Source organism: Balaenoptera ricei, chromosome 20, assembly GCF_028023285.1.
Source record: "Balaenoptera ricei isolate mBalRic1 chromosome 20, mBalRic1.hap2, whole genome shotgun sequence".
In the NCBI taxonomy this organism is placed as follows: Eukaryota; Metazoa; Chordata; class Mammalia; order Artiodactyla; family Balaenopteridae; genus Balaenoptera; species Balaenoptera ricei.
This window is the reverse complement of record NC_082658.1, coordinates 38,915,370-38,928,091: the sequence shown is the minus strand read 5'-3', so window position 1 is coordinate 38,928,091 and position 12,722 is coordinate 38,915,370. Positions and strand designations below refer to the sequence as shown.

Sequence of the window (12,722 nt, the reverse complement as noted above, 5' to 3'; positions counted from 1 at the left end):
ATTTGTAACTATTTGAGTGATTCTTCAGGTCCTACCTCCTATTATTTCCTCATTAACCCTGTGTTTCAGCTAGCCTGTTTTTTGGTGCTCTGTGAAAGCCCCTTACAACTTGCCTTCGGCTTCTCTTGTTTTTTGTTTTTTAATATATAAATTTATTTACTTGTTTTTGGCTGCGTTGGGTCTTTGTTGCTGAGCGTGGGCTTTCTCTAGTTGCGGCGAGCAGGGGCTACTCTTCGTTGCGGTGCGCAGACTTCTCATTGCGGTGGCTTCTCTTGCTGCAGAGGGCGGGCTTCAGTAGTTGTGGCTCGCGGGCTTTAGGCGCAGGCTCAGTAGTTGTGGCGCATGGGCTTAGTTGCTCTGCGGCATGTGGAAATCTTCCCAGACCAGGGCTTGAACCCGTGTTCCCTGAATTGGCAGGCAGATTTTTAACCACTGCGCCACCAGGGAAGTCCCCTTCCCTTTGCTTTTGCTGCTCCTACCTGCTTTTGTGAATTCTGTTCACTGATTGTTTTCTCAGCATCTGTTCTCTCTTCCTGCCTAAAAGATTACTGACTCTCTTGAGATGTGTGCCATTCCTCAGACTCAGGCCTGAGGTAAAGTTGCTGCTATCCTCAGCTTCAGGGGTGTGCCTGATTTGCAAGGGGAATGGATTTTCCTTTAACTAACATTGGTTCAGAAATAGGTTTGTAACCCAAATGACATAGGAGGGAAAGTCTGAAAGTAGGAAATTAGGAAGAGTTTCCTCACTGCTGAGAGACCCCTGGGAAGAGAAAGCTTTACTTCTTCTAAACATTGTGCACAGATGTGATACCTAGCACTGCTAGAGCCACTTTCCTGTCAGCTTGAGGATAAAGCCACCATCAAGGATATCAGAGCTGTTAGATGGAAAAAACGGAGTCCTTACGTTGTTGAGCATAAACCAGCCCTGAAACCTGCCCTTCTTCTGTATTTATTGTGCAATGATAATACATTTTCTTATTTATCCATTTTGAAATGTCTCTCTATTACTTGCAGATAAAAGCATATTAATTATCCTTCAAAATTTAACCCAAATCTCTACTTCTGAAGAAACTTCCAGACTATTTTTGTTCCCACTTCTTTTTCAAAATACTTTTAGAATATGGTGTTCAAATGTGACTTCCTTGGTTCTGTTAAATTACTGTCCTTAAATTGTTTGATTTCTTGGTCTTGTTTCTTCAATTTAATTGCAAGTTCTTTGGAAACTCAAACATCAAAGTAGCTTGTATATAGATAGCCAATATGTATTTTTTCCTTGCCTTCCTAAATTTGTGATTACATACATAGTATGAACTTATGGAAACATTTATTGGTGTAACAAAGCAGAAGTTAATTTAGCAGTGTTTAAAGATGTTTTTAAGTTTTTTAAAAATTTATTTTATTGAAGTATAGTTAATTTACATGTTAATTTCTGCTATTCAGCATAGTGATTCAGTTATATACATATATACATTCTTTTTCATATTCTTTTCCATTATGATTTATCACAGGATATTGAATATAGTTCCCTGTGGTATACAGTAGGACCTTGTCGTTTTAAGGGTTTTTGAAATAAAGATTTTGTCATTTGTTTTGTAGCTCTTACCACTGACTGAAGAAGAGAAAACTGCCACAGAGCAATTAAGAGCTCACATGTCAGACTTATGATGAAGAAATGGACTTGCAAAAGGGAACTCTAATGGGGAAGAGATCAATTCCAGAGAGATTTAGGAAGCTGTCTTGTTAGCATTCGATGACTGTTGGTGGCGGGATGACAAAGGAGATTTGGCTTGGGTTACTGGATAGTGATGCCTTCCACAAGAGAGGGGAATACAAGAAGGGCAGATATTGTACTCATAATGTTCAGCCAAAGGGATGGAATGGAAATAAAGAGTTTTAAAAAAATATATGCAGGGGGCTTCCCTGGTGGCGCAGTGGTTGAGAATCTGCCTGCTAATGCAGGGGACACGGGTTCGAGCCCTGGTCTGGGAAGATCCCACATGCCGCGGAGCACCTAGGCCCGTGAGCCACAACTACTGAGCCTGCGTGTCTGGAGCCTGTGCTCTGCAACAAGAGAGGCCACGATAGTGAGAGGCCCGCGCACCGCGATGAAGAGTGGCCCCCACTTGCCGCAACTAGAGAAAGCCCTCGCACAGAAACAAAGACCCAACACAGCCAAAAATTTAAAAAAAAAAAAAAAAAGCATATACACTTAGTCTTGTAATTTCAGGCAAGTAAGTCTCAATACCATTTTGTATCTGTTTTTGTATAATCAGGATAACACAGATGTCCTGGCCTATTGTAAAAGAAAATTATGTACTATCAGTCAGTCAAATGTGAATGAACATGCTTTGGAAATTAAAGGATAGGAAAAAAATTTGTATTATTTTATACATATGTACATAATTTTATTATTGAAAATTCTGATTGCAGATGTGGTCACATTATTGGTGAGACTGTTAATGTGTGACTTAACAGTCTCCCATAAAACCTAACTTAGTAATAAGCTGGCTTTTCTGTGACAGCCTCACTTTTATTTTTGTCCTATTCCCTCTTCCTGCTAATGTTGAGCAGCCTGAGCTCTGCTTTCAAACGCTGTTTTAGATTGTCCCTGTTATACTTCAATACTACCTTTGTTCTCCTCTGGTCTATATTACTGTAGTTGTTCATTGTACTGTATATGAAAGCTAAGAAACTGAAATGAGAGGGTCACTGGCAACCGCTACTTGCCAGTTTGTTTTGTGTGTGTGTATGCGCACGCGTCAACTTCCCTATTTATTAAAAAAAAGAAAAAACTAATGGCAAGTAAATATGAAAGTAAATCATGGTATATCTATACAACAGAAGGTCAAGTTACCAGTAAATTATTACTGTTAATGTTCTGGGAAATGCTAAAGCTATGCTAAATAGGTAAGAGGAGAAGCAGATATTGTAGCTTTGTCGTCAAGATTGGGCTTTGGACTCATACCGGAGATGTAAACACAGGTTTTAAATTCTAGCTGTACGACCCTGAGCAAACCACTTGACTTGTGTGTGTCAGGATGGCTGGAAGCACAATAAGATGGTAAAGTATTAGGGTTTGATATTTAGTAATCCTTCAATAAATATTTCTATATATGTCATAAAAACAAGGCATTGAAAGATTAGGAAAAGTGTATCAAATGTTAGTTTTACAGGTTATACAATTATACTTTAATTTTAAAAGAATTTTTTCTGTTATGTTATTAACAAACTTATAATAGCTGACAGACAGGGTTGGAAGAGTAGCTTCAGTTAAAATTGTCTTGTCTCCAGGCTCACTGAATGGATACATAAACAAGACCCATATATATGCTGTCTACAAGAGACCCACTTCAGACCTAGGGACACGTACAGGCTGAAAGTGAGGGGATGGAAAAAGATATTCCATACAAATGAAAATCAAAAGAAAGCTGGAGTAGCAATACTTATATAAAAAAAAAAAAATCGTCTTGTCGCTTCTGAATATCTGGAGAACAGAAAGTAGCCCCCCCCCCTTTTAAATTACAGATAAATAAGTCACACCTTAGTAACATATTATTTTTCTTCAGTACTCAGGCAGTTAATATTGAGGAAGTTCCTGTCATGGTATGGCTCTGGGATGTGATGGTGATGGTGGGATTGAAAAATGGTGGTATCATGAAGAGGTCTTAACAAGTTACTGGTGTTAAAGGGTTTTGCTTTCAATCAGAAAAAAAACTAGATTGTACTGTTTTTCCTCTATGACTTCCTTCACAAGTTACCTTCTAAGTGTTGGTTCTTCCCCTCATCCCTCTTAAAATTGCTCTTGTTTATATATTCATTTATTTCCCAAGGTTCATTTATTGCCTTTTGGGGAATGATTCCCAAGTATAACTTATTTCACTAGACCTAGATCCAAATTTCCAATAAAAACCTCTACCTGAATATTCAAATTGAGCATGTCCAGAATATTTAACTGATTTTCTTATTTTGTTAACAGCAACTGTTCTGTTAGCTGGAATTAAAGTTTGCATCCCTTTATCTTCTTAGTTAATAAAATCTATAATTCTATAATCTATAATTCTTTGAAATGTTTGTTGTATCCAACCTTCACTTTACCTTCACTCTTACTACCTAATTTAGACCTTTTTTATTTCTCATCTGGATAATTGTTTTCTCCTATGTGACTACTAGTGTTTTTATGTCTTAAGTTGTGATACAAATTAATTTTAATTAGGTTGTATTTTAAATACAACTTTAATTTTGAGAAATTAAAATATAAGTATGCTTATTCTCCCAAATAACTGCAACTTTTTCAGATGTTTCTACATGTATACAAATTAAAAAACATTTTAAACAAAAATAGGCTGATACCATACACTGTAGTGCAGCTGCACCCTTTTTTTTTTTATCTTAAATATATTTTTGGTATCTTCGTGTCATTCTTTTGAACAGCTGTATATATGAATTTACCATAATTTTTACCAGTTCCTCTTTTATAGGCATTTAAGCTGTGTAATACACAAGTTAGGAGATTCGGAGGGTGGGTAAAGGAGGACGGCAAGGTCAGCCTTTCCTTAAGGAATTCTAATAGGGCACGACAGGTTTCTCAACGACACACAGCAGTTTAGCATCCTGCCAACTAAATTTTTTTTTGCTTATGTTAGCCAGAATCTGACTTAGTGCTTGCAAGCAATGACCCCTAATTTGTTGTACGGGTTTTCTAATTTTCCACTGTTATGAACTATTGCAATAAATCTTTAAACATTTTGGGGCTCTTGGGCAAATAGATCTATTAGTATAAGAACCTATTTTAATATTTATCATACATTGTAATTTTTCCTATTTGCTTTCTGCTATGCTGGGTTGCAAAGACCGCTTCTCATTACCCTTTGAATCCCAAGTAGTATAGTACCGTGTTTCACAAGTAACTTTTTAAATTGGGGTAAAATTCACATACCATAAAATTAACCATTTGCCGTTATTAAAATGTACAACTGAGGGCATTTTAGTATAAAAGACGTGCACTGTCACCTCTATGTAGTTCCAAGACCATAAATAATTTTTGCTGAAAGAATTTTTTCAGGCACAATTCTTCCGAAATGATATCTTTGTCCATGGCTCGTGTAGTTTAAAAAAATTGTTATGCCCACTACTTATAAGAAAGTCCAAATGCTTTGATATTTAATAAATTCTTCCTAGATAATTGTTGATTCTCTTCAGGTGCGTTCAATTTCGGTTAAGTGTAACAGTTGTTTGCAATAAACTGGAAAGGAAAAATTAAACTCAAATTAAGAATTTGATGTACGTCCTTTGCCTCACACCTTCAATTTCTGCAATCTTTAAACATTTCTTACACTAGAAAACTGTAGAAAGCAGACGCCAATATGGGAAAGCTGAATACAGCTGATACTCTTGCACTTTCCACAGTCTCACGGCGACAGCTCACCTCAAGCCCCAAGCAATGCAGGGCGAGTGTGGTTGGGTGTGGGTCTGACGTCTACACCGTCCGTGGTCCCGTCCTCCCACTCCCGACTCTGAAATTACCGCTCTAGGCTTCACAATCTGGAGCTTTGCTTCAGTACGTGGGGCGGAAGTCTTAAAAACCTGAGAATCTGGGCTTGCTCCCCGAGAAAGAAGCACTAGCCACGAACCCTCTGCACCACAGTTTCTCAAGGTGCGGGCCACAAGTCACCTGCAGCCAAATCACCGAGAGAATTTGTTGAAAACGATGATTTCGTGGAGCCCCACCCTAGAATCACGGAGTCCGAATACCTAGGGGTGTGGCTCCGGAGTCTGCATTTGCCACAAACCCTCCAGGTGGCTCCAGCCTTTGGCGCGCAAAAGTTTGAGACGGGTGGACCGCCGCCCCTCCCCTGAGGGGGACGGGGCGTGGTCAAGCGCCGCGCCCTCCTCCGCCTGCGCTAACACGGGCCGAAGGCACGCAACCCTGCAGCAGCCAGCGGCCAAATCTCGTGTGCTCCCCTGCACCGCGGGAACTAGGCGCCCGCCGCTGGTCTGCTCCCTTAGTGCTGCGGCCTGCGCGCATGCGTGCACGCGGGCCGCGCCTTTTCTCTCACCGCACCTTCCGCTACCCTGGTTACCGTTGGTGTTTGCGAATTCCCTGCGGCAACTTCGTCGCGGAAGACCAGCGCCGCCGGGCTCCAGCTGCGGTTTGATAGGCGCGCGCCTGCGTCACGTGGGCAAGGCTCCTACTCAGTCGCTGGCGGGCCGCTCAGTCGGGAGGAAAGAAGCTCGTGGCTACCGCTCACGCTCCCACTGCGCCCTAGGGCTGGCGCGCGGATAAAAATGGCGAAGTGGGGGTAGCTGGCGCCGAACCTGAAGCGATGGGGCGCGCAGGTGGGGCGGTGGTCGGAGACCCCTAATGTAGGCACCCGGCTGTTCTCCGCGGCGATTTGACTTGGTGACCTCAGGCCGGCGCCTAACAGGTCAGACCACGGACTCCGCGGGTCGCGGAGCGCCCCGCCGAGAGCCGGAGGCAATGGATGAACAGAGCGTGGAGGTGAGGGGGCTTGAGGAGGGTGGTGCTTAGTCTCCCTCGCCACCCGCTGAGCGTTCTTTATTCGAGGCGCTTTGCCCTAGTCCACCCTCTCGTAGGGCGCCTTGCCCTAGTCCCCCCACCCCGCCGCTGCCTTTGTGGAGGGGGCTGGCCCAGGGCGGAGGACGCCTTGCTCGTTCTGCAGCCCTCCGGCTACCCTGTGCTCTGACCGTTCCCGCAGTCAGGTGGTGCGTATTCTGGCGTTTTCAGGATGTCTTGGCACCGGTACTCATCCCCACAGGGTTTCTGCAAACTACAGCCTGTTCAGAGGAGAACTGCAGATTCTTTAGATGGACGTGCGCTGCGACTCGCCACCAGTTATTACGAGTTTTTGCGCGGATCCAAATCTCCCTCCGAATGGATAATCATTCCCTCCCAGCGGTACATTTTGTAGACATCTGCCCTTCCTAGATCGAATGAGGATATAATTTTACTATCCTGTTTGACTGTAGTTTTCCAGAGCAACTTATTCTTTTTATATATGACTCTTGTAAACGATGATTTCAAACGTTTGGGGTATTTACGTTAAGGCTAGGAACTTAAAAAAGATTGCTTATTGGACATAATTGTATAATAATTGTCAAGACTTGAACCTTGCAATTATTAAAATACTAAATCCTTGATAAGGAACAACTATATTACCTGGGCACTCCACTTGAAACTAGTTCATCCAATGGTCGTATTGTCCCCCGCCGTAGCCCCATCCCCCAGCATGTGCATCTCACAGATTCTTTCTGGTCCTGCAGAGTCATGGTTAGACTCATGAGTAATTTTCTCCCTAATTCCTCATGTAAAAGTATTATAAAAGTTTTGTAACCTTACCTTGGTTTTAGAAGAGTTTAATTCCTCCGGAATGGAGTAAAAATAAATGTGAGTACTGTAAAAATAAACTTAAAATATATAATAACCTACATTTAATTATATCTGTTTTCTTGTCAGATACTTCCTAAATGGATTCATCTGAGGCTGGCAAAGATAATACTGCTTCTTCTGTTTACGTTTTTTTTTTTTTCCCAAAGCCTTCATAGAGCTACCACCAAAATTCTCCATACGGACAGAATTTCAGGCTCAAATAAGTAGCTAGTTGGTTGCAGCAGCATGGCAGAAATTCAGAGCAGAAATTCAGATTTCTGGATTCTGAATTACATTGTTTCTTGATCAAAGTATGCTGCCATTAATGTATCTTTTTATACTTAAATTATAAAAGCAATACATCCCCCTTGGGGAAATTGCAGAAAAAGTCACAAGTTCATAGTGTTCATACAGTCATAGTTTGCCTTTTTTTTCCTTACTGTTATACATCATAAGGGGTTTTTTTGATCATTAAACAATTCAAAAATATTTCTATGACTATCATAGTCTATGTTAACTCCTGTAACTTAATATTTTGACATTTGGGCTATAGCCAGATTCTTGCCATTATAATTGATGTTTCTGTGAAAATATTTGTGCATGTCTATGTTTGCATTCCATATTCTTTTCTTAGACTAGAACCACTGTGAAGCTTAGAAAAAAGGAAGCATTTTTTCTCAGGAGATGTTCTGAGGGAGATGTTCTGGACCTTGACTAACCAAGTCCTGATATGGAATATAGTTAAAACTGGGATGTTATCAACCCAAAATAAATGTAATTGTCAGGTGAATTATTGCAAGCCTGCTTTTTACTCATGATTCAGTAGCGTAATCTGGTGAACCTTATATCTTTTATTATTTTCAGAGCATTGCTGAGGTTTTCCGATGTTTCATTTGTATGGAGAAATTGCGGGATGCACGCCTGTGTCCTCATTGCTCCAAGCTTTGTTGTTTCAGCTGTATCAGGGTAAGTTATATCTCTTTTTACATACATTTAGTATATATAGGGTGTATTGTAAAAACCATTTTCTTTATCTTGTTTTAATTTTACATTTTATGCCCTTTTAAAAATGTCTTAAATGATTGTTTCTTAATAGGGAGACCATCAATGTATATTGTTTAGTACTATGGAGATGAATAATCATCAAGTCATAATTGCCATGAAGTGTCTGGAAACCAAAGCCCAGTGTAATTTTAGTATATTTACATTATTAAATCACTGCACATTTAACAAGTACTTACGAAGTGCTTACCTGCGTTGTGTTTGGGGTTGAGGATACTAAGATAAGTGATGGAAGTGCCTGCCCTGCAGGAGCTTAAATCTAATTGAGAGAATGGACTCTGTGTTTATATTGAAGAATATGTAGTGTCATAAAGAGGCACTCACAAAGTGCTATGAGACTCAGGAGGGAGAGTTTATACTTGTTTGATGGGTAAGATAGAGAAAAAGCTAGTAATGGGTTAAAAGGCACATAATAAAATCATATAATCTTATAGTTAAAAGAGACCTTAAAGATGAATATAATCCAGTGGCTTTAAAAATTGAATGTAGGTGACCCTCAGAAACAAAATTATGAGGAAGCTTAAGATGTGAAGCAGAAGAGCTTATTTTGGTTGTGTGGGGGGATTCTGTCGCACATCTGCAGGCCATAGTTGAAAACTGCCTGGCCCACGTGACTCTTAGTCGATTATTTCCTTTATTGAGAAAGTCAAAGTCATCTAACATGCTCATCATCTCAAAATTTCTCTGTGGTTCCTTATTCCTGCCTGAGGAAGATAAATATCCCTCTGTCAAGAGTAATATCTGTAACACTTAAATCATTTGCTTCCAGTCACACATTTAGCAAATGATGGAGCTGGATTTGAACCCAGGAAGCCTGGGTCAAGAGTCTGTGTTCTTTGGCACTACATGTCTACAGAGGGCCTAAGTTACATACCATGCTGGTTCTCCCACTCATGAACTGAGAGACTTGATCTTCTTAGTGTTGTTTTCTCAAACAATAGAATGTGAATAACAAGATCTTTCTCACAGGATGGTTGTGGCGTTAAATGAGATAAGCTAAAAGGTAATTTAGAAACTGAAATGTAGTTAAGACTTCACCTTCCAATGCAGGGGGTGGGAGGTTCGATCCCCGGTTGGGGAGCTAAGATCCCACATGCCTCTCCACCAAAAAACCAAAACATAAAACAGAAGTAATATTGTTACAGATTCAATAAAGACTTTAAAAATGGCCCACATCGCGACTTCACTGGTGGCACAGTGGTTAGCAATCCGTATGCCAATTCAGGGGACACGGGTTCGAGCCCTGGTCCGGGATGATCCCACATGCCATGGAACAGTGAAGCCCTTGCGCCACAGATACTGAGCCTGTGCTCTAGAGCCCGTGAGCCACAACTACTGAAGCCTGCGCGCTTGGAGCCCATGCTCCGCAACAGGAGAGGCCACCTCAGTGAGAAGCCCACGCACCGTAGTGAAGAGTAGCCCCCACTCACCACAACTAGGGAGGGCCTGTGCGCAGCAATGAAGACCCAATGCAGCCAAAAATAAAAATTAAAAAAAAAAAAAAAAAAAAGGTCCACATCAAAAAAAAAAAAAAAAGGCTGATGGTGGACACTTGTTTAAAAAAAAAAACTAAAATGTACTCTTCATTTGTAAGGTGTTGTATTATTCTATTGTAAAAATAGCAACTCATACATATCATTATGCTTTATAAATGGTAAAGCTGAATGAAGCTAGAGAAATTAAGTAATTGGCCTCTATCACTGTAGTTAATTTATTGGTAGAGTAGATCTGGACTCAGCTCTTTTGATGAAGGTTCAGCATACATATGATCTCTGGTTATTACCTTATACCTCACTGATTCTTTTTTTTTTTTTTTTTTTTGACATGGACCATTTTTAAAGTCTTTTTTGAATTTGTTACAATATTGCTTCTGTTTTATATGTTTTGGTTTTTTGGCCCTGAGGCATGTGGGATCTTAACTTCTGGACCAGGGATCAAACCCACACCCCCTGCATTGGAAGGCGAAGTCTTAACCACTGGACTGCCAGGGAAGTCCACTCATTGATTCTTCATTTCTTCACTTTTCCTCTTCCTCCTCCTGTTCCTTACAAGTATTTATTTCTTAAATATTGTGCTGGCATTCTCTATTATGAAGTTTCTGGGAAATTTTTTTCTACTTTGAGAAATTTGATTTACTTTTGCAGGTTTAACTATCATCTGTGTGCATGGCTCCTAAATCTATTCCTTCAGCATTGACCTGTAAATGTCTTATCTGATTGTCCTTCCAGCATCTTGAACTTTGTTCTAGGTCAAATTCTTCCTATTATTTTCTCAAATTGACTCTTTTTGAATTCTTTTTTTTTGTTTGTTCTTTTCTACTAATCAAACTTGAAACCTCTGGTACCAATAATTTTTAAGTCTTGTCAGTTATCTCCTAGTGTCATTTATATCTGTCCTACCTTTCCGTTCTTATTATTACCATCCTAATAGAGAAATACAGACATCTATTACCTCATGCTTAGATAATTATAGTTACCATCTAACTGATCTCTCTGTCTTGAGTCTTTTTTTCTCTCGTCCATTTTGTATCCTGCTGCCGTATTGATATTTTCCAGTAATGTCATTCTTTTTTCCTCCCAGAAGCCTCAGAGGTTTATTGCCTGAAGGATAAAGTCCAAGAACATTAGCCTTATATTCAGACCATCTGAATAATCTGGTTCTAACCTTTCTTTTTCAGAGTTGTTTTGGTTCCTGAATTCACCATTCATTTGTTCGTTCATTGAACAAATATTAATTGTGGACTTGGAGTTAAGCACTGACTTCTTAAGGAATTGACTTGTTTTCTAGTTGGGATATAGGCAAAAAAGTAAATAGCTATATGTTAGATATTCTTCATAGCATAAAGAAAAATGAAACTGGTTGAGGTTATAGAGTAGGGACTTTGAGAGGTAACTGGCAGGTTGGTAGCTATTTTAGATAGAATAGTCTGGGAAGGTCTCTCTGAGTAGATGACATTTGAGCAGAGACCAGGATGAGAGTGATGGGAATATGTAGGGAAAGAAAGTCCCAGGCAGAGAAATCAGAAGGGCCAAACGCCCTGAGAAAGAAATATGTTTAGTGTGTTGAGAAGTACCAGTGAAGCAGTGTGGTTAGAGCAAAGTGGACAGAGGGAGAGAGGGAAAGGAAATGAGTTTGAAGATGTAGCTAGAGGCCTTGGTAAAGACCTTGGATTTTATGTTAAGTGTGCTGCTAGCCATTGAAAGCTTTTGAGTGATTTGAAGTAATTAATGTTTTGAAAGCTATCACTCTGGCTACTGTGTGGAAAGAGGACTGTAGGCAGATGGGGGGAGAGTGAGGAGAGCAGTTAGGATGTGCTTTATTAGTGAAAGATGGATGGTGGTTTAGACCAGAATGGTAACAGTGAAGGTGGTGAAAAATAGGGCAATTCTGGATATGTTTTGAAGGTAGAATCAATGGATTTTCATACAGATGGGATGTGAGGAAAGTTTTTTACAGCATCTGGGTGAATGAAAGGTTTCCCATTCTGAAATAGAAAAAACTGAGAGAAGAACAGATTTGGGTACGTTATAGATGTAAAAGTTTTGTTTTGTTTTGTTTTTTTACTTTTAAATTACGTTTTACTTAGTAACTACAGAAAACCATTGTTTTTGCTAGTGAGAGCAATATGATTTTTTATTATTAATTAATTTATTATTGGCTGCGTTGGGTCTTCGTTGCTGCACGTGGGCTTTCTTTAGTTGTGATCGGGGGCTACTCTTTGTTGCGGCGCGCTGGTTTCTCATTGCGGTGAGTTCTCTTGTTGCGGAGCACGGGCTCTAGGCACGATGGCTTCAGTAGTGGCTTGCGGGCTCAGTAGTTGTGGCACACGGGCTTAGTTGCTCTGCAGCATGTGGGATCTTTCTGGACCAGGGCTCAAACCCGTGTCCCCTGCATTGGCAGGCGGATTCTTAACCACTGCACCACCAGGGAAGCCCGTGGTATGATTAAATATAGTTCTTTCTTTTAAAAAAAAAAAAAAAAAATTTGTGACTCTGTGATACTCCAGTTCAAAATTTTGGACTAGTTCACTTTATTACAATACTTGTAATTTTTAAAATCTTAAAAAAATTTAGATATAATTCACATAACATAAAATTCACCCTTTTAATGTATAAAGTTTTCTTTTTTAATATGTAAAGTTTGAGATGTTTATTATACATCTAATTGGAGAGGTTGACAGTTGGAAATATGAACCTGGATTTGAGGAAGGGGAATGAACCTGGATTTGAGGAAGGGGACGTTAGAGAGATTGAATAATTAGCATATAGATAGT

The 12,722-nt window shown here is 40.0% G+C and overlaps 2 protein-coding genes across 3 annotated transcripts in view; both read left to right on the top strand.

Moving 5' to 3' along the window:
• SKA2 (spindle and kinetochore associated complex subunit 2) overlaps positions 1-4,007 on the top strand; it is a 31,689-nt gene extending 27,682 nt beyond the window's left edge. The window contains 1 exon segment of the mRNA XM_059907110.1: positions 1,597-4,007. Coding sequence (XP_059763093.1) covers positions 1,597-1,609 — 13 coding nt within the window. The 3' untranslated portion in view covers positions 1,610-4,007.
• A 2,019-nt stretch (positions 4,008-6,026) lies between these two features.
• TRIM37 (tripartite motif containing 37) overlaps positions 6,027-12,722 on the top strand; it is a 125,272-nt gene continuing 118,576 nt past the window's right edge. For both annotated transcript variants that reach the window (XM_059906360.1, XM_059906359.1), the window contains exons 1-2: positions 6,027-6,499; positions 8,252-8,353. In XM_059906360.1, coding sequence (XP_059762343.1) covers positions 6,479-6,499; positions 8,252-8,353 — 123 coding nt within the window. In that variant the 5' untranslated portion in view covers positions 6,027-6,478. The remainder of the gene's footprint in view (positions 6,500-8,251; positions 8,354-12,722) is intronic.